Source organism: Lissotriton helveticus, chromosome 1_1, assembly GCF_964261635.1.
Source record: "Lissotriton helveticus chromosome 1_1, aLisHel1.1, whole genome shotgun sequence".
Classification (NCBI taxonomy): Eukaryota; Metazoa; Chordata; class Amphibia; order Caudata; family Salamandridae; genus Lissotriton; species Lissotriton helveticus.
The window spans coordinates 33,309,830-33,331,123 of NC_136057.1; the positions used below are offsets into that span (position 1 = coordinate 33,309,830).

Here is a 21,294-nt window from a genome sequence, read left to right on the forward strand (position 1 = left end):
TTTATTGAAAATAAAATTTTACATATCCATAGAAAAGACATTCTTAATACTGTACTGGTCTTGCAAGATTGCGGCCTGGCGGGGCCTGAGAGAGAAGAAAGGAAAGGAGAGAGAAAACTTTTGACATTACCAGAATGCACTTACTACTTTTGGTATTCACAGAAGTTAGTATTTTGTCTGAAATTTGTGTTAAGACAGACTTAAGACAAATTTAAAACAAAATCCTAAGTTCTGTGAATACCAAAAGTAGTAAGTGCATTCTGTGAATGCCAAAATAGTAGTAAGTTTAGGATTGAGTCTTAAATTCATTCTGTGAATCGGGCTCCTTGTGTTTATAACCGGAGACCACGAGCTGAACAAAGGAATAAAGACAAACTGATCTGTGTACACTTCAAAATTGATGCTTTACTTCCCGAGTGTTCCGGACATTCTGTTATTTTTGTGGGGGGGGGGGGGCGTGTGTGACTTAGCCACCGTCACCATAGGATAGAAATACATAGAATGAACTGAAAAGGAGCGCGTTTACATGGTGGAAATGCAGTGTTCAGTGCCCCAGGGTTCTCTTTAGTAGATAATCATCTTCTTTGTCGTGGTCGGACTTATTTTGGTGGTTTCCAGAGTTCAGATTCTTTTCACATGATTTTCCGACCCGCCCTTGGCAGGATGAAGGCTGTAACAGGATCTGCGCGCTGCCCTCCGCCCCCACCGCGCGCCCCATGGGTGCCCTGCCAACTCTGCCCTCCTCCCTCACAGCAGCCACCGGGGGAGCTCTGCCCCCCCTCACCCCGCCCCCCTCCCCCCCTCCCCCCCATAGGAGCTCTGCACACTCTACCCCACTCACGGCGCCCCCTATGCAGCGCTGCAAACTCTGCCCTCCTCCCTCACAGCAGCCACCGGGGGAGCTCTGCCCCACCTCATCCCCCCTCCCCCCACCCCCATAGGAGCTCTGCAAACTCCCCCCTCACAACGCCCCTCATAGCAGCTCTGCAGACTCTGCCCCCCACCCACCCCACATCAGCCACCGGGGGAGCTCTGCCCACCCTCACAGCACCCCTCATAGCAGCCCTACAAACAGCCCCTCAGCACCTGTCATAGCAGCGCTACAACTGTGCTCCCCCCCCCCCTCTCACTTCAGCCAGTCGAGGGGCTCCGCCGGGTGACAGAGCTCGTCCTCCGCCCCCAGTGGGGACCCGCGGGGGTCGCAGCGCCTCATCAGCTCCGGACACCGAGAGGCTGAGCACAGGCTGCAGGACGGAGAACTACAGGCACGTGCTGCAGCTCGGAGGGTTCAGGCGCCTGCTGCAGGGGCGGTGCGGAGCTGGGGATACCTGCTGCAGCGGGGGAGGGGGTGGGCAGAACTGCAGGCACGAGGTGCAGCTCGGAGGGTTCAGGCGCCTGCTGCAATGGAGGCGGGGCTGGGCAGAACTACAGACACGAGGTGCAGCTCGGAGGGTTCAGGCGCCTGCTGCAATGGAGGCGGGGCTGGGCAAAACTACAGGCACGAGGGGCTGCTCGGAGGGTTCGGGCGCCTGCTGCAATGGAGGCGGGGCTGGGCAGAACTACAGACACGAGGTGCAGCTCGGAGGGTTCAGGCGCCTGCTGCAATGGAGGCGGGGCTGGGCAGAACTACAGACACGAGGTGCAGCTCGGAGGGTTCAGGCGCCTGCTGCAATGGAGGCGGGGCTGGGCAGAACTACAGGCACGAGGGGCTGCTCGGAGGGTTCGGGCGCCTGCTGCAGTAGCGGTGCGGAGCTGGAGATACCTGCTGCAGCGGGGGAGGGGCTGGGCAGACCTACAGACCCCCTGCTGCAGCGGGGGAGGGGATGGGCAGAACTACAGACCCCCTGCTGCAGCGGGGGAGGGGATGGGCAGAACTACAGACCCCTGCTGCAGCGGGGGAGGGGATGGGCAGAACTACAGGGCAGAAAGGACTGGCGGTGTAGGCAGCTACCACTGGCCAGGATGGGTTAGGCTCGTGCCCCTGCTGCATGGTGCAGGGGTTGGCAGAAGTACATGCACCAGCTTCAGGACAGTAGGGCTGGGCAGAGGTATAGGCACCTGCTTCAACGGGGGAGGGGCTGGGTGGAACTACAGACCCCTGCTGCAGCGGCGGGGAAGGGGGGGGGGGGGGCTGCGCAGAAGTATAGGCAGTGGGCACCAGTGTCAGGACAGGGGGGCTTAGTAGAGATAGAGGCTCCTGCTTCAGGACAGGTGAGCTGGGTACAGGTAGAGGTGCAGGCACCAGCGTCAGGGCAGGAGGGCTGGTCACAGGCACAAGGGTAGATTCTTCTTTATGGAAGGGGGGTTCAGTGACTCCCAGCATCGGTGCGGCTCCTGTTGGCTGTCTATACCTATGTCTATACCTATCTTAACTGCACTATCTTTCCTTGCTTCAGGGTTTTTAGGTCGAGCCTGGGCTGCCCATGCGCTCCTCCGCACGGCTGCTGTATTTAGTTTTGGACTTAAAACTCCGCCCGCTCGCCGCCCATATTTGTCATTGGCGTGTGTCACTGTCCTTTGTAAACTGTGGCTTTTCATTGGTCAATAGGCTCAGTAGTCCCTCCTTAATACCTTCCAGTCTCATCTTGTAACCTCCCATAAGGACCTCTTAGCCCTCTTACGCGCGTTGTTACTCGGTAGGCTTTAATTACAGCTTCCGAGCACTATTTCGTTAAATTGTTTCCACCTGCCTGCTCTTGCAGGCAAGACACGATCTCTCCTAAAGCGTTTTCTTTTTTATAGCGCAGCATGCCACTGTGGCATCCGCGCCTTTAGTTTATTTGAGGTGCCGAACTCAGACCCATGATTTTTTTTACTATTTATTTTGTTGTTGTTTACAAGCACCCCATGCTGCGCTTTCAAGTTAATAGAGGCCCCGCCCCTTTCTTTAGAGGAGCCGTGACTAAAGGTCTGCGGCCGCTATTAAAGTGATCCCGCGGTATGGGGCGCTTTTACAAAAAAAGCATTTGTTTGCCAACTTGACAAACAAATGCTTTGTTTTGTAAAAGCCCCCCATACTGCGCTTTCACTTTAATGGCATACGCGCCCCTTTCTTTTGACGTGGCTTGTCTAACGAAAGGGGCGCGGCTTCTATAACTTGAAAGCGCGGCAGCGGGCGATTGTAAACAGAAAATATTTGTAATGCAATAGGTCTGTCATTTACGAGAATTTAAGATACTGTCATTTACAATGCCAATAGTTCAAACTCTCGGAAATGCGAGATCTATTGCATTGCAAAGGCTTGTTGTTAGACTGTCTTTGGGTAGTTTACGAATGTTATCTTTCTGGTCTCGTTTAGTGTTTCTTTGTTTTTTGTTATCAACTGTGATTTGTGTATCTTTTGGTGTCTGCTACTATCTACTGGTCTATGGGGACTTTCAAAAGACTTTATTCAGACATTTACTATCATGGTAGTTTGTAGTTTCTATAGGTCTCTGTGGTTCTGGAAAGTTTCACCCTGTCTCTGGATGTGTGACGTTGTGTGTTGTTGTTTGGGTGTCTTAGCCTTTGGTTTCCTGCTAGCGTCAGTTGCTCTATAGAATGTGACAGTGTCTGGTTTGGTCTCGTGGTGTCTGATTATGTCAGTATTGTCTGTGAGTGATGGTGTGTGTCTGATAGTCTGTGAGTGGCCGATGTGTTCCTTTAGTGTCGGGATGCCTAGTGCTTCCTTTAGAGGTCTAGTAGTTTATTCAGTGTTCTGGGTTTATGGAGGTTCTTTTGCTATTGACTATGGGTGTTTAGCTACCCACTGGTGCCTGTTTGTCTATGGACGCGCTTTATTTACAATACAGTGCTCCATGGCGCAAGGATTAACAGATGCATCAGAAATTCTGACGCATCTGTTTGCGCAAAAGTGACGCAGTGCTGGAGTTGTTCATGAAAGTGACGCAACTCTAGCAATACGCCACAATAGATGGGTGAATCCCATTCACAAAGTCATCCGTCATTCCTTACGCCTGGTCTGAGCTGGCGTAGGGATTTTGATGCAGTGAAGGCGTAGAGTGACGTAGTGAAATCCTGTAGATTTCACTGCGTCAGTTCTACATGTTTTTTTGCGTGGGAACGCCCACCCTGCATACATTATACCTGATGCAGGTATAATGTGACACCGGGCTTTACAACGTGACGCATCTCCCGGATCACTGAAAGAATATCGACGGACAGAATATCGACCATCAAAAATATCGTTGAGAAAATATCGACAGTCAAAATATCGAGTTTCTATCTACAAACAGGTAAGTACAAAAATATCGAGTTAAAAATATCGTTTACAAAAATATAGTTGTGTAAAATATCGTATTTACTAAAAACAGTGTTAAATTAAATTAATATTAATAATTAATTACTAAAATATACTTAAAATTACTTAAATTAACTTATAATAATTAAATAATTAATGAAAGTTAAATAAATATTTTTTTATTTCATATTTATTAACCATATATATATAGTAATAAAATATAATAAAATAATACCCAAAAAATGAAAACTGACCCTGAACCCTAAAAATACCCCTTTACCCAAAAACTGAAAACTAACCCTGAACCCTAAAAATACCCCTTTACCCAAAAACTGAAAACTGACCCTGAACCCTAAAAATACCCCTTTACCCAAAAACTGAAAACTGACCCTGAACCCTAAAAATACCCCTTTACCCAAAAACTGAAAACTGACCCTGAACCCTAAAAATACCCCTTTGCCCAAAAACTGAAAACTGACCCTGAACCCTAAAAATACCCCTTTACCCAAAAACTGAAAACTGACCCTGAACCCTAAAAATACCCCTTTACCCAAAAACCCAAAACTGACCCTGAACCCTAAAAATACCCCTTTACCCAAAAACCCAAAACTGACCCTGAACCCTAAAAATAAAAACGATATTACTTCACTTACCTTAAAAACGATATTACTTCACTTACCTTAAAAACGATATTTTGGCTGTCTATATTCTGTCCTGTCGATATTTTCTCCAAACGATATTTTGGAGTCGATATTATGTCCAAACGATATTTTGGAGTCGATATTATGTCTGTGCACCGCATCTCCCTAGATGCGTCATGTTGTAAATGGGTTGCAACATTTACGCCACAGCTGCATCACAAAAGTGACGCCACAGCGGCGCAAAAGGTCACACTAGGGGCTTGTAAATCTGCCCCTAAGATTTTACTGATCTTCAAGCTGAGATATAAAAATTATTCAGAAAATGCAACAGCGCATATTAAGGCATACAAGAGATTTATCATTTTCATAGTACACATATGTGCATTAAGGTAAGTGTTTTGGGAAGGTCACTTTTTCAATAGTAAATAAAGACACAGGGGCATATTAGCAAGAACCTCGTTAAAATGATCGCCCTTTTATTGGCAGGAAACTGACGCTAAAACGGCGACAATGGGCTTGCTAATATGCGTTATAGAATTCCAATAGAAGCATAGAAGGAACAACTGCCCCGTCTGAGTGTGCATAGTGATCAGCTGATGCTCAAGCACGGGTTATCAGGCTTCGCTGCCTCCCTTCTTCTCTCCTTCTAGGCGGACACCATGTCTTCCCGTCTCATGGAAACCGATGACACTGAGATCGCCAGCGATGCTTCCAAGCCAGCGGTCATTAACTTCAACATCCGCCAGCCCTCAGGTCTGGCCTCCGTGCTGAAGTCTGCCAAGGCCAGATGTAAGGGGAAGCCAGCTGCTAAGGTACATCTGCCACATTTGTGATGTAGTAAATATTCCACCAACCTTGCAAGCAGGCCAACAGTGTCTTTGAGCCATTAACAATTATGCATACTTTCTGAATGTTAGTTTTGCTCTGAATGTGTACATTAACAGATTTTGGGGCTGATCCAGAGTTGTGCATATAGATACCCTGTCCACTTTAGTACAAGTTCTACAGGATAAGATGCACTTTGTTGGGACAGAAGAGTCCCTCACATGGCGATGGACGAGCACCCCTGCCCTGAGTACCCCACCTGTATGGATGTCTAGATCTCTAATGCTGATTTTGTGTTGTCATGGGCGAACACAGATCCCGTGTGTGCCATGGCATAGGGATCAGGTGGGTCACCCACAGTGCTACCCTCATAGTGGTGAAAGGCCAATGCCTTTATCAGGAGTTAAACACCACAAACGCAGTGGTGGCAGCAAACCGTGTAGTGAGCAGGTCCTTTTTAGGTCTCGCCTGAGCCAGCGCATGCAATGCTCTGCGAGACATTTAGTATGTGGGTTTTCAAAGTGCTACCACACGAATTTGCTGGCCTCAAGCTTGCGGTTACACGCACGGGCACGCGCGCAACCACCATCTGCCTTTCCGTCATGCCTCATTAAGCCTTACAGCGTGCAAATCACGTTTACTAACCCCTCCCTTCTCCCCCTCCCTCCTTGTTAACTTTCAGTTCCACTTGTTGTTAAGTCTCCCCGGCCTTCCCCCTCACACCCACTACCCTCTTATCTCTTGTACTTAACATTCTTCTCTCGCTATCCCTCCTCCGTAGCTCGCGCTTTCCATCCCCTCTTCCTCTCACTTCCGACAGGCCCGTGCGTCTCCCCGGCCTTCCCCCTCACACCCACTTCCCTCTTATCTCTTATACTTTCCATTCTTCTCTCGCTGTCTCACCTCCGTAGCTTGCGCTTTCCATCCCCTCTTCCTCTCACTTCCGACAGGCCCTCGTGTCTTCCCGGCCTTCCCCCTCACACCCACTACCCTCTTATCTCTTGTACTTTCCATTCTTCTCCCGCTATCCCTCCTCCGTAGCTCGCGCTTTCCATCCCCTCTTCCTCTCACTTCCGACAGGCCTGTGCGTTTCTGATGAATTATTTCCTTCTTGCTTCTGTAAAGACTTAAAGGACCTCGCACCTTTAGGGAAAAAGATCCAAATGTCTTCTACTTGCTGCTGGTTGTCAATGTGGGAAGGTACATGTGGTCTTTTGTACTGTATGTCACTACCTTTTGGACAGACAAACGATTCAAGGTGCAATGCAGGAATTGTTCTCCAGCGCCCAACCACCAAAGCTTTGCCCTACAGTACTATAATACGTCTAAAAAGTAGGCCGCTTTCCAAACGATGTGCAAAGGCATATGAAGAGAACCCACATTTAAAGATGTACCCTGTGGTTCCTAATACTTTTAAACGCTAGAATGTGAACACTTTACAATACATAGCTCAAGACCATGTCAACCTCCATTCTCCATCCTCTCTGTTTTTTTCAGTTGATACTCTGCCATATAGAATAAGGTTCACGATATTGGTTACATCCGATACAACCCTGCCTGTATCTGAGCAGTCTCCTTTAGCTCCCACGTGTCCTAACACCCTCCTTCCTCCGGCTCATTAATACTGGCTGCAGTCCAGGTGCAAACAGCTTGACTTGGAGGTTCCACATTGAACTCTAAACAATGCTCCATTGACATCTCCTTCTAACCACCTTCATTTCTGTCTTGTAAAATACACCCCAACAGGATGGATTTAAAACATTTATGCATTGGCACCCACCCACTGTAAGTGCCATCAACCCCAAAGCTACACTAGTACTGCATATAGATACTTCATGTCATCTGACTGATTGCCCGCCATGATGCGCTGTTATTCCCAGTGTCGCACAGAGCGCCCAAACCCAGCAGGTGTTGCATGCTGTCCCCCTCTGCAGCTGCCTTTGTTGTTTTGGTAACATTAGGGGCGGGAGGGCCAATATCCCTCTATCCCATGCGATTCCAGGTAATTACAGCTTTATCTTTGGTGCCGGTTCACAAATGCAAGGTGTGCAAATAACAGCAGGTAACATCAGCTAGAGAGGGCGTTAAACTCTGTTTTTCCATGAACAGAGGTCAGTAAAGCTGAACTATTATTGCTCAGTATTGGGCCTTGCTTATTATGCAGGTAAAAATAGATACCTTGATTTAACACACCATTCGCAATACATCCCTATTGCAAGAATAACGGCAAGTGACTTATGCCTGAGATTGTTATGTGATACGGGGAGAGAAAACCATTTCAAAACTGACTGCCTCGTTTTAATTGGTAAAAAAAACAAGCTTTGGCATAGCCAATAGGTCTCGCCTTTGGGACCTTATAAGTGTTTAGCCATGCAACAGTTGATGTTGTTGCACCAAGGATATTGTGCCGCATAGCTAAGCACGTAAGGTCCCAAAGGCGAGACCTATTGGCAATGCCAATGCGTGTTACCTGTGTCACTGGAGTAAGGCCTACAGAATCACTAATTTAAAGTGTGTGCTTAACTTACCCTTGACCTACATCGGTTTGGTGTGTAGCGATGCACAGCACATGTGTGGAATAAAAGTGCTGGGTGTATGTGTGTCTGGGAATGGTACAATACAGGCATAATGCAGTGCAATGCTGTGCATGTATATGATAAGCATGTGCTAGGTGTATGTGTGTCTCCGAGTGGTACAACTCCAGTGCTTAATTTGAGCCAGTGGTTTCCGGGGTCGGGGGCCGGCATGTAGTTGTCAACACCAGCACCTGTAACAGTCTGCCACATGTTGGCGCTGTCTGTGTAATTAAGCGATGGACACAACAACAGTTAATTATTAATTCAATATAGATTGAAAATGACTATTACTTGCCACCTAAGCCATTCTTATAGCTTTGAGGGCCTGGAATAGTCTGAACTGTCACACTTATAGGAGTGTGATGGTGAGTAGTTGTGTTGGTACTATTCTTGGCAGCACTGGCAGGGGCAAGGTGTGGTGCAAGCTGCAGTGGTATCCTGAATGGGGACCTGGCAATTATTCTTTTTACAAATTAAGCACTGTACAATTCATAAGGGATGAAAATCTGTGCAGTGCATGTATGATATATGCATGTGGGGGTGTACTTGCGCCTGTGAGTAGTAGACTACATGGAAGACTCCATTTTGGGGGAGCCAGGCCTGACTGGAGGAACATGAGGAGAGGAGGTAGAGGAATCCTTCCAGACAGATTTGTGTTTTGCTGCATTCCTGTGCGCAGGATGGGACGCACTGGAGCAAGGGAGAAGCAGGCTCTTTGTACACTTCAGAAGGCTCTCTTTGATTCAGAGAGAGGGCTCTGAGAGGGGCCTGGGCACATCTCTGGAAGGAGATGGGGCTGATAAGAGAATCATAGAGAGCAGGGCTTTGACCCCTCGGGTACCTTTTGGTACAGATATCACTGTGGCTGACATTCATGTGTTTCACAGAGTAATTTGGATGGGCAGACATTTAGCCATTTTTTATTGCCCGTCACTGCCAGAAAAAACCTGGCTGTAAAGTGCAATAAAAAACACTAGCAAGGAAATCGGGGCTTGTGGTCCACCCCCTCTGTGGCAGGCAGCACAGAAGATATCAGAGATGTGTGATTTAAATTATTTAAAATTATAAACCACATTTGGAAATCTACTGGAGGGATCCTGGAAAGTGGAACCCTGTAACACAGTGTAAGGAGTTCGCTCCTGCACCGATCGGGTCATTGCCCGTTTTCAGGAAAAATTTGGGGATCCATTGCCAGAGGAGAGTGGCCTTGAAGTGAGCTGTGACCTCTAATGCTCCGAACGCATCATCGGACTTTGGCACTCCCAAGTCAGCCACCCCGTATGCCAGGTAGGGCCACTGTGAAAAATTCTCCCATACTGATCGAGCGATAGCCTGTGTGTGGTATCAAGTCAGTGACCCTGTATGCCAGGTTAGACCGCCGTAAAGTTTGCTGCAATGCCAACTGGGTTGCAGCTTATGCGTAGAGGAGGAACGTGACCCCGTATAGCAAGGGAAGGGCACTGGGAGAATACAAGAAGTGTGGTTGTGGATGCCGTGGTGACCAAGTGGGCTCAAGCGGTGACTAAGGACCAGGATTCTGACCCACCGACCCTCCCAACCGCGGAACTTACCAAGCATTAGAGGAGCAACAAGAACATCTGGTCACTGCCGCTCTAGGACCGTATGTGAGGAACCCGAGGACACTCAACCTCAGCCCTCTTGGACTGCATGTGAAAGACTTACAAGAGGCTGCTGCTGCAGCTCCAGCACCTGTGAAGTGGCTCACGGAGAGCCTTCGGCCGCTCAGATCCTGCAGGTGTGGGTGAGACAGAATTTTGGGCCAGGCGGCACCTAGGGGATTTTGTTGCTGGATAGCGGTGGGGAGGGCTGAAACACTTTTTACTTTAATTGATAGAGTGGGACTCCTGAGACTCGGACTACTAGTTGGACTTAACCTGAATGAAACCTGTAGTGAATGGAGAATAACCACTACCGCTAGCTAGACGGAATTGGGACTCAGGTAAATTGATGTTGTATATAGTTTGATGTGCATAAAAGTAAGTTTAGTGACATTGGTATTAATGGTACTTACTTTACTTATGTCTAATACCCCTCCTGAGGTGTGGGTATAAGCCAGCAACCAGCACTCTCCAGTCATCTCTATCCTGGGCTTTTCTTTCAATCTGAATCCAGGTGTAACCCATTTACTTGCAGTCAGCCTCAAGGCATCAGTGGCATGTGATTCTTGGGCTTCCTCTTTTCCTCTTCCCTTGAGGGTTCTAGGCCAGGGCTTGCCTGATGGTGTTATACGTGGGCTTGAGGACAGTATGACCTATGCAGCCCCAGTGTCTTTTCATGATTTCCTCATGAGCTGGAAGTTGGAAAGTCTGCTGCCATAGGTCATTTTTGCGATGGTATTTGGCCAGCGCATTTGAAGGATTTTCCTCAGTCAGGTGTTGATGAAGGTCTGGACTTTGTTGGTGGTGGTCACTGATGTCCTCAAAGTTTCTGCTCCACACAGAAGGACCTTTTTTTGTTGGTGTTAAAAAAGCCTGATCTTGGTTTGCAGCGTTAGGTCTGTGGACCTCAAGATCTTCTTTAGCTGAAGGAAGGCAGCCCTTGCTTTGCTGATTCTTGCTTTGAAGTCGGTGTCTGTGCTGCCCTGCTTGTCTAAGACACTGCCCATGTAGGCGAAGGCCTCAACCTCTTTCAGCGCATCGCCTGCAAGAGTGACTGCAGTTGTGCCGGCCTTGTTAGCCTTCAGAATCTTCTCCTCGTGTGGATGTGTAGGCCAAGTTGTGCCGATGTGGCTCCCACATTGTCAGTCATGTCTTGTATGGGAGAGTAGGGCCGGGTCTTCTGCAAAATCCAGGTCGTCGAGCTGTGTCAATGGTGCCCACTTTCTTCTCCTTGCTGTGGATGTCTTCATGATCCAGTCTTTGGCCAACAAGAAGAGAAAAGGCGAGGGTAAACACCCTGATGGACTCTGGTCCTCACTTGGAAGGCTTCCACGAGTTGTCCTCCATGGATTATCTTGCAGGTCATTCTCTTGTAAGAGTTCCTGATGACTCTTACAAGTTTATCTGGCACACCATTGTGGCAGTGGAGTTTCCAAAGGGTCTCTTTGTCCTCGCTGTCGAATGGCATCTCATAGTTGATATAGTAGTTCCATTCCATCGACTGCTAAATGATGATGCACAGTGTTGCCGTCTGGTCTGTGCTGAATCTATCTCTGCTGAAGTTAACATGGTGTGTTTAAACTAGTTTAAGCAGTTCTACATATTTTCTTTTTTGTGTGGATTTTGTTTTTGTGTATCCACCACTGCCCGATAGAGTCCCCGGCCTCTGAGTAGCAGGTGCATGTATATTGGTAGGTTATGTAGGTGTTGTGAGGGTTTGGCCAGTTATGCTCTTTTTCCTCCAACGCAAGTGTGGAGGATGAGTTGCCATGTTTCCATCGAGGGAAATTCTACTCTAAATATGACAGATCAAGTACTGACTTTCCATTCTATTTCCACTGTGTCTAGGGTATACTGACATCAATGGAGTAAGAAAATGCAGCAGAGACTGTACACAAAGTAGAGACGTTTGTAGAGGAAACTGCATACTCTAAATAGGACTGAAGAACCTTCATGGCGGCAGATGGGTGAACAGACCTTTTATGATGGCCCATCCGCAACCGCCAACCTCTAGATGAGGCTCTATGACTTTAATTGCAATGGTGAAATCAGTTTCATGGAGGGAGGAGTTCACTTTCTTTGGTAAAGGTCTATGGCACTTGCCCTTTCTTTTGTTGCCAGTGTGCCCTTTGAAGTAGAGTTCTGTTTCAAGGTCATACTCAATTGATTTTGCGTTGGGTTTTAGTTGGTGAGAAAACCATCCGCAGTCATTCTGGAAAGCCTTGCTTAAATGTGTACATGCTTTGGGGTGTTTGGCAATTTGGAGGAGTCCGATTTTGTTGGACGAGTTTTAAATAGGAGCGGGACATCCATTTCTGAATGATTTAAGCGTAGCTCTTGAATTGCTGAATGTCTTGTGAAGAGGAGCTTTTTAGCTGGAGTGGCTTCTGTTCAGCATATGGTTTGATCTTGACGCTGCTGTTGTTGAGGTGGATTCCAAGGAGCTTTATGTAAAGATTGAAAATTATTGGGAGCAGAATGAAGACCGGGCAAACTTCACAGGAGGTGAAGAAGCAGTGGTGCCTTGATAATCTCATAATGATGAATCAGTGCCAGGTGACAATGTTGTCAAGAACTTTGTGCAGGTGTATGGGTATTGACGATTTTGATATTGTCTGTTTTCTTCAGGTGTCAGATAGTGTGTCTGTTGGTTTATAATGGATTTGCTTTAGTTTCACTCTTCCATTAAATATCTTTAGATTTCTGGGTTTATGAAGGTTCTTCTGATACTGGCTGTATGTGTCTAGCTGCTTAATAGTGCCCATTGGCCTGGGTTCTCTGACAGCATCTGTTGGTCTCCTGGTAGTTTATAATGTCTTATGTTCTCTTGCGATCTGGCAATGTCTGTTGGTCGATAGATGTTTACTGGAGTTTTTGAGTCTCTTGGAGTCAAGTAGTTTCTGCTGGTGTCTGGATATTGAAGAGTCTGGTATTGTTGGTTATTGTTTAGGTGTCTGATAGTGTGTCTGTTCTTCTTTGGGTGTTTGATGGGTTTCTTTAGATATCTGAATTTATGAAGGATCTGGCTGTTGGTGGTTGGTTGACTGTTAGAAGGTGGTTCTGACACTATGGGCTGCCCGGATTTTTCGCTTTTTGAGCACCTAATTATTGAACTTTTACTGTGGGGGTGCCTCATAAACTGGTACTCACTCACACTAAACTGAAGTAAGGGACACTGGACTGGTTACATTCAGACACGTATACATGTGTGTGTACACGTTTAGAGGCTGCACAGGGGAGATTCCTAGCATGTGCAGCCCGGAAGCAGCTACAAGATAAAGGGTGTGGCAGGACTTGGGTGGTGACATGGAATTGGCTTTATACACTGGGAAGGGACATGCCAGGGAAAGTTAGTGTGTTTTGCTGTTTTTCATTTCACTATTCCCCTATGGGGATGTGGAGCCTTGTGCCAGATTAACTTTCATAAGGCCTACAGATTCCAGACACGCACTAAAGTCCACTGTAGCGGATGTGAAAAGGAGTATTCTGCAGAGTCCAAAGTCATATTTGTACTGCTTTTGGGTCATCCAGAAATGTCACATTTCTCTGAGTCAGTCATAACCAGGGCCAGGCTGAGGGCTGACCTCAGCACTGGGTGCCAGGCACCAGGCTGCACCAAGGAGGGAAGGAAGCGGGGAGGGGGAAGGGGTTTTGTTTCAGAGACCATGTGGCCAGAAACCCTGGACGACGCCATTTTGAGCAAACCCAGAGGCTGGACAAGAAGGAGGGAGCAGGGGCAGGGAAGTGATGTGCCGCTATTTGATAGGACCAACAGAGACTTCCTGCCAGCCCCATACTCAACTTTAAGAAGTGCTCGCACAGGAAGAGAAGCTCTCTCTGGGGAGTAGTCTGCTGAGGCGGATGGTGCTGGAGCCTGGCAATGGGCAGTTAGAAGGTGGAACCCCTGACTGCCCCCCCAGGGCCCTAATAGCGCCAGAAGAAGAACCCAAGAGCGGTGTGCAGAAGCAGGGGCCTCTGTGCAGGGAGAAGAGAGGCTCAGGAGGACAGCCAGGTGAAAGGCTGTCGCAGGGAGCCAGTGAAGACCAATTCCTGCAGAATGCACCCTCTTGGAGACCCAGAGGGCGAAGGAGAGAGCTCACAGTGGCTGGGGGGGGGCGCCACCAGGAGCAAGAAGACACGAAAATGGGGCAGATCAGCCCCACAGAGGCTGAGGTATGGCCCCCAGAAAGTAAGCGACCTTTGACCCCTAAGAGGACCGACGATAAAGAGCGTGGGACTCCGCCGCCGGTCTCAGAGATGCCCCCGGGGTGGGTCAGGTCCCCGGGGCTTCCCCCAGAAGAAGGGAAACCGGTGAGCGCCGTCATGCTCCCCATGAGGAGCCCACCCCGGCCCCCACCGAAGATGGAGATGGGGGAGCGCCGTCGCGCCCCCGCAAAGAGGTCTATAGGGGCCTTGGACCCCATCCCCGGGACCCGAAGTCAAGACGGGGGAGTGCTATCGCGTCCCCCTGCGAAGAGGTCTGTAGGGGCCCGGAACCCCATCCCCGGCCCTGAAGTCAAGCTGGGGAGTGCCGTTGTGCTCCCCGTGAAGATATCCCCCTGGGGGGCCAGGGGCCCCTGCTGAAGAAGTATCGACGGGGAGCGTCATTGCGCCTCCTGTGATGAGGAGGAGGAGGGGCCCGGGACCCCACTCCCAGGTCCCTAAGCAAAGCCGGGGGGGGGTGTCGTCGCGCCCCCGTGTGAAGATGGCCCAGGGGCCCGGGACCCCATCCCCGGGCCCCAATGTAAGGGAAAAGGCGGGGGAGTGCGATGGCACTCCCCCGGGGTCCAGGAGGACCCACATGCTTCCCAGCGTCTGCCCGTGGAGCGGGGTGACCCGAAGAGAAGCACCGGCCGGACACAAGAGTGCTTCCTGGCGGGGAGCAGCCGGGGCAGCCGGAGTTGGGCTCCCTGGACTGCCCTCCACCGAATGGGCATGCGGGGGGCCCCGGGTGGGACTGGGACTCCCAGAACGATAGAACAAGGTGCGAGGGGCCCGGGTGGGACCATGCCCCAGAAAACCGAAGGAGCCGCCGGGGTTGGGCTCCCCGAGCCGGCTACATTCACCTGGGGGTCCGGGTGGGACCGGGCCCCCATAGAGGGCTGGAGATGCAGAGTAGCTGCAGCGTGATCGCGGCTCCCTCCGAAGTAGCGGGGGAATGACGCTACTTTAATATGCGCAGAAAAGGAGCTGAAGCACCCCAAAATGCCTTGCCAGGCATGGGGAATGCATCGGTTTGGTGCCTGAAGGCCCCCACAGAGGAGGGGGTCACCCTAAATTGTAAAAAGGTACTGGGGGAGCTGCTGGAGAAGCGCAGTCTCTGTTCCCAGGACTAAGAGGCGTCCCTCCCTAAGTTTCCTGAGGAGCTGAAAGGAATAAGGGTTGTGTGTCACCAAGACAGTGTTACCTAATTTAAATGCTTGTTGAGATAATGGGGTGGGTCGCCACTGGGATGGTGGCAGTGTGCAGGGCCCTAGCTCCAGGTTATGTTCAACTAACTGCATTGGGGGCTAGATGATGTGCATACATGGGAGTGGTGGTACCAGACCCCTCCCCTTGTGGGAGGGTTGGAAATGTTATGCAATGTCACCAAGTAATTCCGACAGATTATGTATATTTGTAAATTGGTGCATAGTATTGAGTGGTGTGTGCGTTTAATAAATGTACTCTTACTTTTATAAAGCAAAGTACTGACTGGACAATCAATTATTGAGTGTTATTTTTGCGCACCTGCAAATAGCGATTACTAGCCCACACCACCTCCCTTGAGTAAGCCTCAGACTGCTCTGCAACGCTACCCTCTGAGAGTCAGGCGCTACAATTGGGTGTTTGGTTCCCAGTGACGGACAAATGTAGTCATGTTACCTGTGCAGGCCTCACAGATGCTGCCTCGTTTTCCAACATTGACTGATAGCGCTAACTGGCTTTTGTTGTCTGATAGCCCCTATTGGTCTCTTGGTGGCTTATAGTGTCTTATGCTGTCTAGCAGAGCAGTGTCTGTTGGTCTATGGGTGTTTACTGGATAGTTTTTTGGAGTCAAGTAGTTGCTCTGGTTGTCTGGGTGTTGAAGTGTCTGGTATAGTCGGTTATTGTTTAGGTGTCTGATAGTGTGCCAGTTCTTCCTTGGAAGTTTGATTGTATCTTATGATCTCTTGGTGATTCATGGTGCTTAGAACTTGAAGCTCCAGAATATAAAGCAAACACTAGGCCTTTCTGAAGACACTCGTGATGACACTGTTAGAGGTCTCTGCTTCCGGGGCACAGCCCTTTCTTGCGACAGCTATGTGATAGGGGAATATTTAGCGTATATTATTGTGTGTGGTGCTACGCAAACAAATGATGGACAGAATGCCTAATACATCATACATTCACCCCCAATCAGTAGATCTGGGTTAAACCATCATTCTTTTGCTCACCACAACACCCCAGTTTAGGCCCAACCATATACAGATAAGTCTTGACCCTGTGCCTCATGGGAACAGTCCAGCCTGAACTGCCAAGCCAGGTCCTCCCTGGAGCAGAGACAAGCATCCTGGGCCCAGTGGTAAAGTACCTGTGCTCCCTCTTTAAACATGGTTGAATTGTCATATTTCTAATTGATATATTTAACTCACCTATAAATGCCAAGAATATGGTACAAAATGTACCCAGAGCTGGAAGTTAAATGCCACAAATGGACGGCAGCACCTACTGTGCCATCCACTACAGTGGCAGTGCAAACATGGCTTCATGCCTACCACTGTAGCCGGACTGGAGCAGTCTAAAAATTGCAATTTGACCTTTCAAAACAGGCCTTTTGACAAGTGAAAAACTCCCTTTTAAATATTAATAAATCACCCATTGTAGGGTTTGTTGCCTGCAAGGCAGGCTGCATGGTATTTAAAAGTAGCACATGTAAAAATGTAATGTTAACATGTCTTTATAGCAACTGGCACTGAAAAGCTACTTTTCACTGTGGCAGGCCTAGCTGTTCTATGTTGAAAACCAGGGTACAGATTAAAAATCCTAAAGGTGTTTCTCAGGAATAGCAGGAAAAATAATTAAACAGCTATTTTTAATAGTTATTAAAAGCTAATTTAATGTAGGCCTGGGCGGTAAATTCCGTTCCGCTTGCAAAATTTGGGTAATTTTGCGTTCCGTGGAGAACTCGGAATTGCTAAAAATTCCGCGATCCGCGGCTTCGCTGAACTTTTTTCTTGTTCGCGCTTTCAAAATGAATGTTTGTGAGATGTTTCCCTCTGAGCAGGCAAACAGCATTCGCAAACAGGAAAAAAGCATCGCGAACGGGCAGAACAAGCAATTCTGTGTGTTCGCAGAACTCTGCGTACTCGTGGATATTTTTTACCATTTAGCATAGCTTTGTGTAGCGCAACTACGCAAATTTCGCCCACCCCTAATTTAGCACCTTCCCTGCAGGGGTAATTCCCCCACGGTGCGGAGGGGGGTGAGCACGGCGCTGCGGTGTTCATGATGAGCCCAGCTCGTCACAGTGGAGCTGTGCTCATGACGAGCTGGGCTCGTCACACCTCCACCCACTGATTAATTCTCCCACACAGGCGGGGAATCAATCACACGTGGGCGGAGCGCAGCCGTTATGACAAGCCCAGCTTGTCATCAGCACAGCTCCACTGTGACTCATGACGAGCTGGGTTCGTCATGAGCACCGAAGGAGTTAATGGTGATGTTGGATTTATAATAAATTTTAAGGAAAAGTGACTTTTAGAATGTTACCTTTTCACTGCCTGATGTTCCGAGAGGCTAATTTGCATTTGCTCTCCTACTTCTCCCAGCCACTGATTAGCATTTAAATAGGTGTGAAATGCCTTCCAGGAACAAACAATAGACTGACGTGAATAGGCAGAGATGACTCCCCTGAATCTCACCGAATATGCTGGATGGGGGGAGTGAGCATCCTTTTTGGTATCACAGTGACAGATGTGTTGGGTTTACATATAACACTTTGGAGAGCACTTGAAAGGCAGAGAACAGAATGACTAGACTATTATTGAATATTTACAGTCTGTTTGGTGATAAACCCTCCTTTGTCCTACTAGACTTCTGTCTTGATTATGGGGGGTACAGTGGCTGCCTCACATTAGATTTTGACATTAGATGTGAGAGAACAGTAATATTACCACAGTAGACTCATCACACAGACCCTTCTCCCTCAGAACTGCAGTTTAGTGTGGCCAAATACTTTCACCATCTTGAAAATGCGCAACATGGGTAGGACTGGACCGAGAACTTTTACCTCATTCATTAGGGTGTGCCCAGGAGTCATTGCCACCCTAGCTCGTGACAAGCATAAATATCACATCTCTAAGCACCCGCTTCAGAACACTCCTGGGCCTGGGGAAGAGTAGAAGAGGACTAACTAAACCTTTGTCTACAATCTGAGAAGAGTCCTAAAGGACTGAAACTGAGCTCTGTTGTACCCTGGACGAAAGGGCCATAAGGCTGACCTCCTGCACAAGCTCCAGGAAAGAGGCCTTTCCTGCAACTGCCCCGCTGTTCAGTGGTAGGCCTGGGCAGTTAACTCTGCTCTGTTCGCAGAGTTTTTCGTGCTCCAATGGTAATTTGGTGAGCGAGAGCGAGGAAACTCCACTGCAAGAAAGCTTCCCGGTGAGATTTCGCAACATGGATGGTCGCTACCAATAGCATTGGGAAACCTGTTCGCGTTGAAGAAGTTGCCGCTCAAGGAGAACTTCTACTCGAGCGGCAGAAAGAATCAACACCCTCTTGCGCTGCACGTGATGCCGTTTGTGTTAATTTTACAGCCCAGGACAAACACCCGGCTCTAAAAATCAGCACAACGGTAAGTGATAACGCACTTCACCACTTGCGGAATTCCACGTAGTTTGGAGGAGTTTTTTTTTCTGCTAACTTTGCCCTGGCCTACTCAGTGGCACGTAGACTTGGGCTGGACCCTGTTGTTGGCCTCTGCCTGACACCCTAGGTGTGTTTAAGTGCCTCATCTGAGGTCCTGGGGGGACTTTTAGAGTGTACCCCTGTGGTGGGTTGGAGATTAAAGGACTGAAGTCAGAAAGTAAAATCTTTGACCAGGATGCACCTGGTTGGAGTTTCCAACCCATTCTCCATCGTGGTCAGCGTCCAATGGCACCTAGGTCCTGGTCTACTGCAACCATTAACCATCATTGGCACTTTGTGCTTCTTGGTGCTATTGCTTCTTAAAACTTTATAAAAACACGCATTTGAAATGCAATCAGTCTTGCAATTGTGAAATTAGAGCTATTGGCATTGTAAATTACAAAATATGCACGTATGATTTTTTTGTTTGCAAGCATTTAGCACTGCTGTTCTGTAACCTGATCAATTAAAGTCATTTTACAGAAGACGCATATACGTGTGCTCTAATGACCTTCTTGGAGAGATAAGCACTTAGCCTGATCACTGACCCAAATATAGAACATAGAAGAACAGAAAGCAGAGAGCATAGAAAAATGCAAGCAAAGCATATTGCTTAGCAGAGCAGAAAGCAGAGAGCATGGGAAAAGGAAAGCAAAGAGAGCATACGGGAAAGGAAAGCAGAGAGTGTGGGAGAAAGGAATGAGGCTGTCCCCGGTGCACACAGTGTGTCCACCTAAAAGGGCGGCCCAAGTACTGCATTCAGCACTTCACCACGCTCTAGTCGTGGGGACCCCGGTGAGTCCCTCAGAGGACGCGTCACTTCCGGCACACAGAGGGTCAGGGCAAGGTATTTATACCTACCACCCTACCACTGGCCTTCATCTTTGTCCCTCCTGGTCAAGCTGTGATTTCAGCTCAGAGAGCTCTACAGAATTTGATCCAGTCTCTGGGAGAGCTTCTTCCCTGTGTGTCCTGTTTACGACCTGCGTTAATAATTAAGGGCAGCAAATGCACGTTTCTTTTGGTAGCAGTAAAGGTGCATTTTTTTATAAGCGTAAACAGACTATACGCTGTGTGTCTGCCCATAAAAGTGAATTTGAAAGCATCTGGGCCCCAGTGAATGGTAACTGCTTGTTAAACAGGGTTTTAATTAAGCCTGGGAAGTAAATTCCGTTCCGCTTGCGGAATTTGGGTAATTTCGCGGAATTGCCACAAAACTCCACGATCCTTGGCTTTGCGGAATTTTTTGCTTGTTCGCGCTTTCAAAATGTGTGAGATATTTGCCCCCGAACACGCAAACAGCGTCCGCGAACAGGAAAAAAGCATCGCGAATGGGCAGAACAAGCAAATCCGCGTATTCGCTGAGCTTTTGAGTGCTCGCAGAGATTTTTTACCGTTTCACGGAGCTTTGCGTAGCGCGGCTACTCAAATTCCGCCAACCCCTAGTTTTAATACCCAGCACTGCAAGAAAAGATCAGGAAATGGCACCTGGCCCCTTCCCCAGAATATCAGTATCTTGCGAGCCTTGTGGGGGGGAGGAGGGGTGTTAGCACCTTTTTTGGGTCAGAACACACTGTAGGAGTGTAAAGAAAGTGCTTGTCCTAGGCCGCTTAAAAAACACATTAAGACCTTTGTGCCTAGAGTTAATCAAATAGTTTCAAACACACCTGAGAGAACTGAATAAACCTTTATTCGAACGCCCCATCCAGAAGTGACTTAGTATCAATGGCTTGAGATTCTGAACCTCAATCAGGGAGGCACAAAGTGCCAAGTGTGAAATTTCCTGGGGCTTTAAATGTAGCCTCTAGTCCTGGCTTTTACAGCGCTGAGTGTATTTCTAACGATTTCGGGGCACTGTGTGTAAAACAGGGGACGCCTATATGTGGGACTCGCACTCTTCAGCACCTGCTGTAGAAATAATGAAATTAATGTCAACTTGTGAAATGTAACAGGTGCTCATGTAAAGCGCTTCAATGGTACAGGCTCCAAAATAATTTCTAAGAAGTTGTATTCAGCTTGTTTTCGATCTGAAGAGATAAGTACACTTGGAGGGAGAACGCCGAATACACACAGCAAAACAGACACAGCACAACTAAAAGACTGATGTACAAAGAGCGTGGAACAACGCTTTCGTTTCTGTTGTGGTCGCCAGCTATAAACCCTAAACCTGCAATGGGCACAGATGGGAGGAGGAAAGAGAGGCCATCACATGCTGTACAGTGTGATGGCCAAACAAAATCTTCTCTTAGTGAATTTGCTGGGGAGGGAACTAAGCACACAAAGGAGGGATATTTACACAAATGCACCAATAACAAGCCAGCGTTTCTGAATGCCACAGATAACAGCCAATGGCAATTGGTGGGTGTGCTTAAACCCCACAGAAGCGATACAATAGGTCTTGCAGACAGCTCAAGCGCTGTCAAGGTTCGACTTAATCATATGTCCAGTTCTCTGAACTGAATTTTTGTCGTTTTGTTTATTTAATTTTTCTCTGTTTCAAATTCATTTTGGGATTTTTATTGTGT

The 21,294-nt window shown here is 48.2% G+C and overlaps 1 protein-coding gene across 1 annotated transcript in view; it reads left to right on the forward strand.

The window, feature by feature from the left end:
• Positions 1–864: 864 nt before the first annotated feature.
• LOC144767112 (transmembrane protein 176B-like) overlaps positions 865–21,294 on the forward strand; it is an 80,941-nt gene continuing 60,511 nt past the window's right edge. The window contains exons 1-4 of the mRNA XM_078650717.1: positions 865–978; positions 1,061–1,310; positions 1,424–1,519; positions 5,532–5,693. Of these exons, the coding sequence (XP_078506843.1) occupies positions 5,541–5,693 (153 nt within the window). The 5' untranslated portion in view covers positions 865–978; positions 1,061–1,310; positions 1,424–1,519; positions 5,532–5,540. The remainder of the gene's footprint in view (positions 979–1,060; positions 1,311–1,423; positions 1,520–5,531; positions 5,694–21,294) is intronic.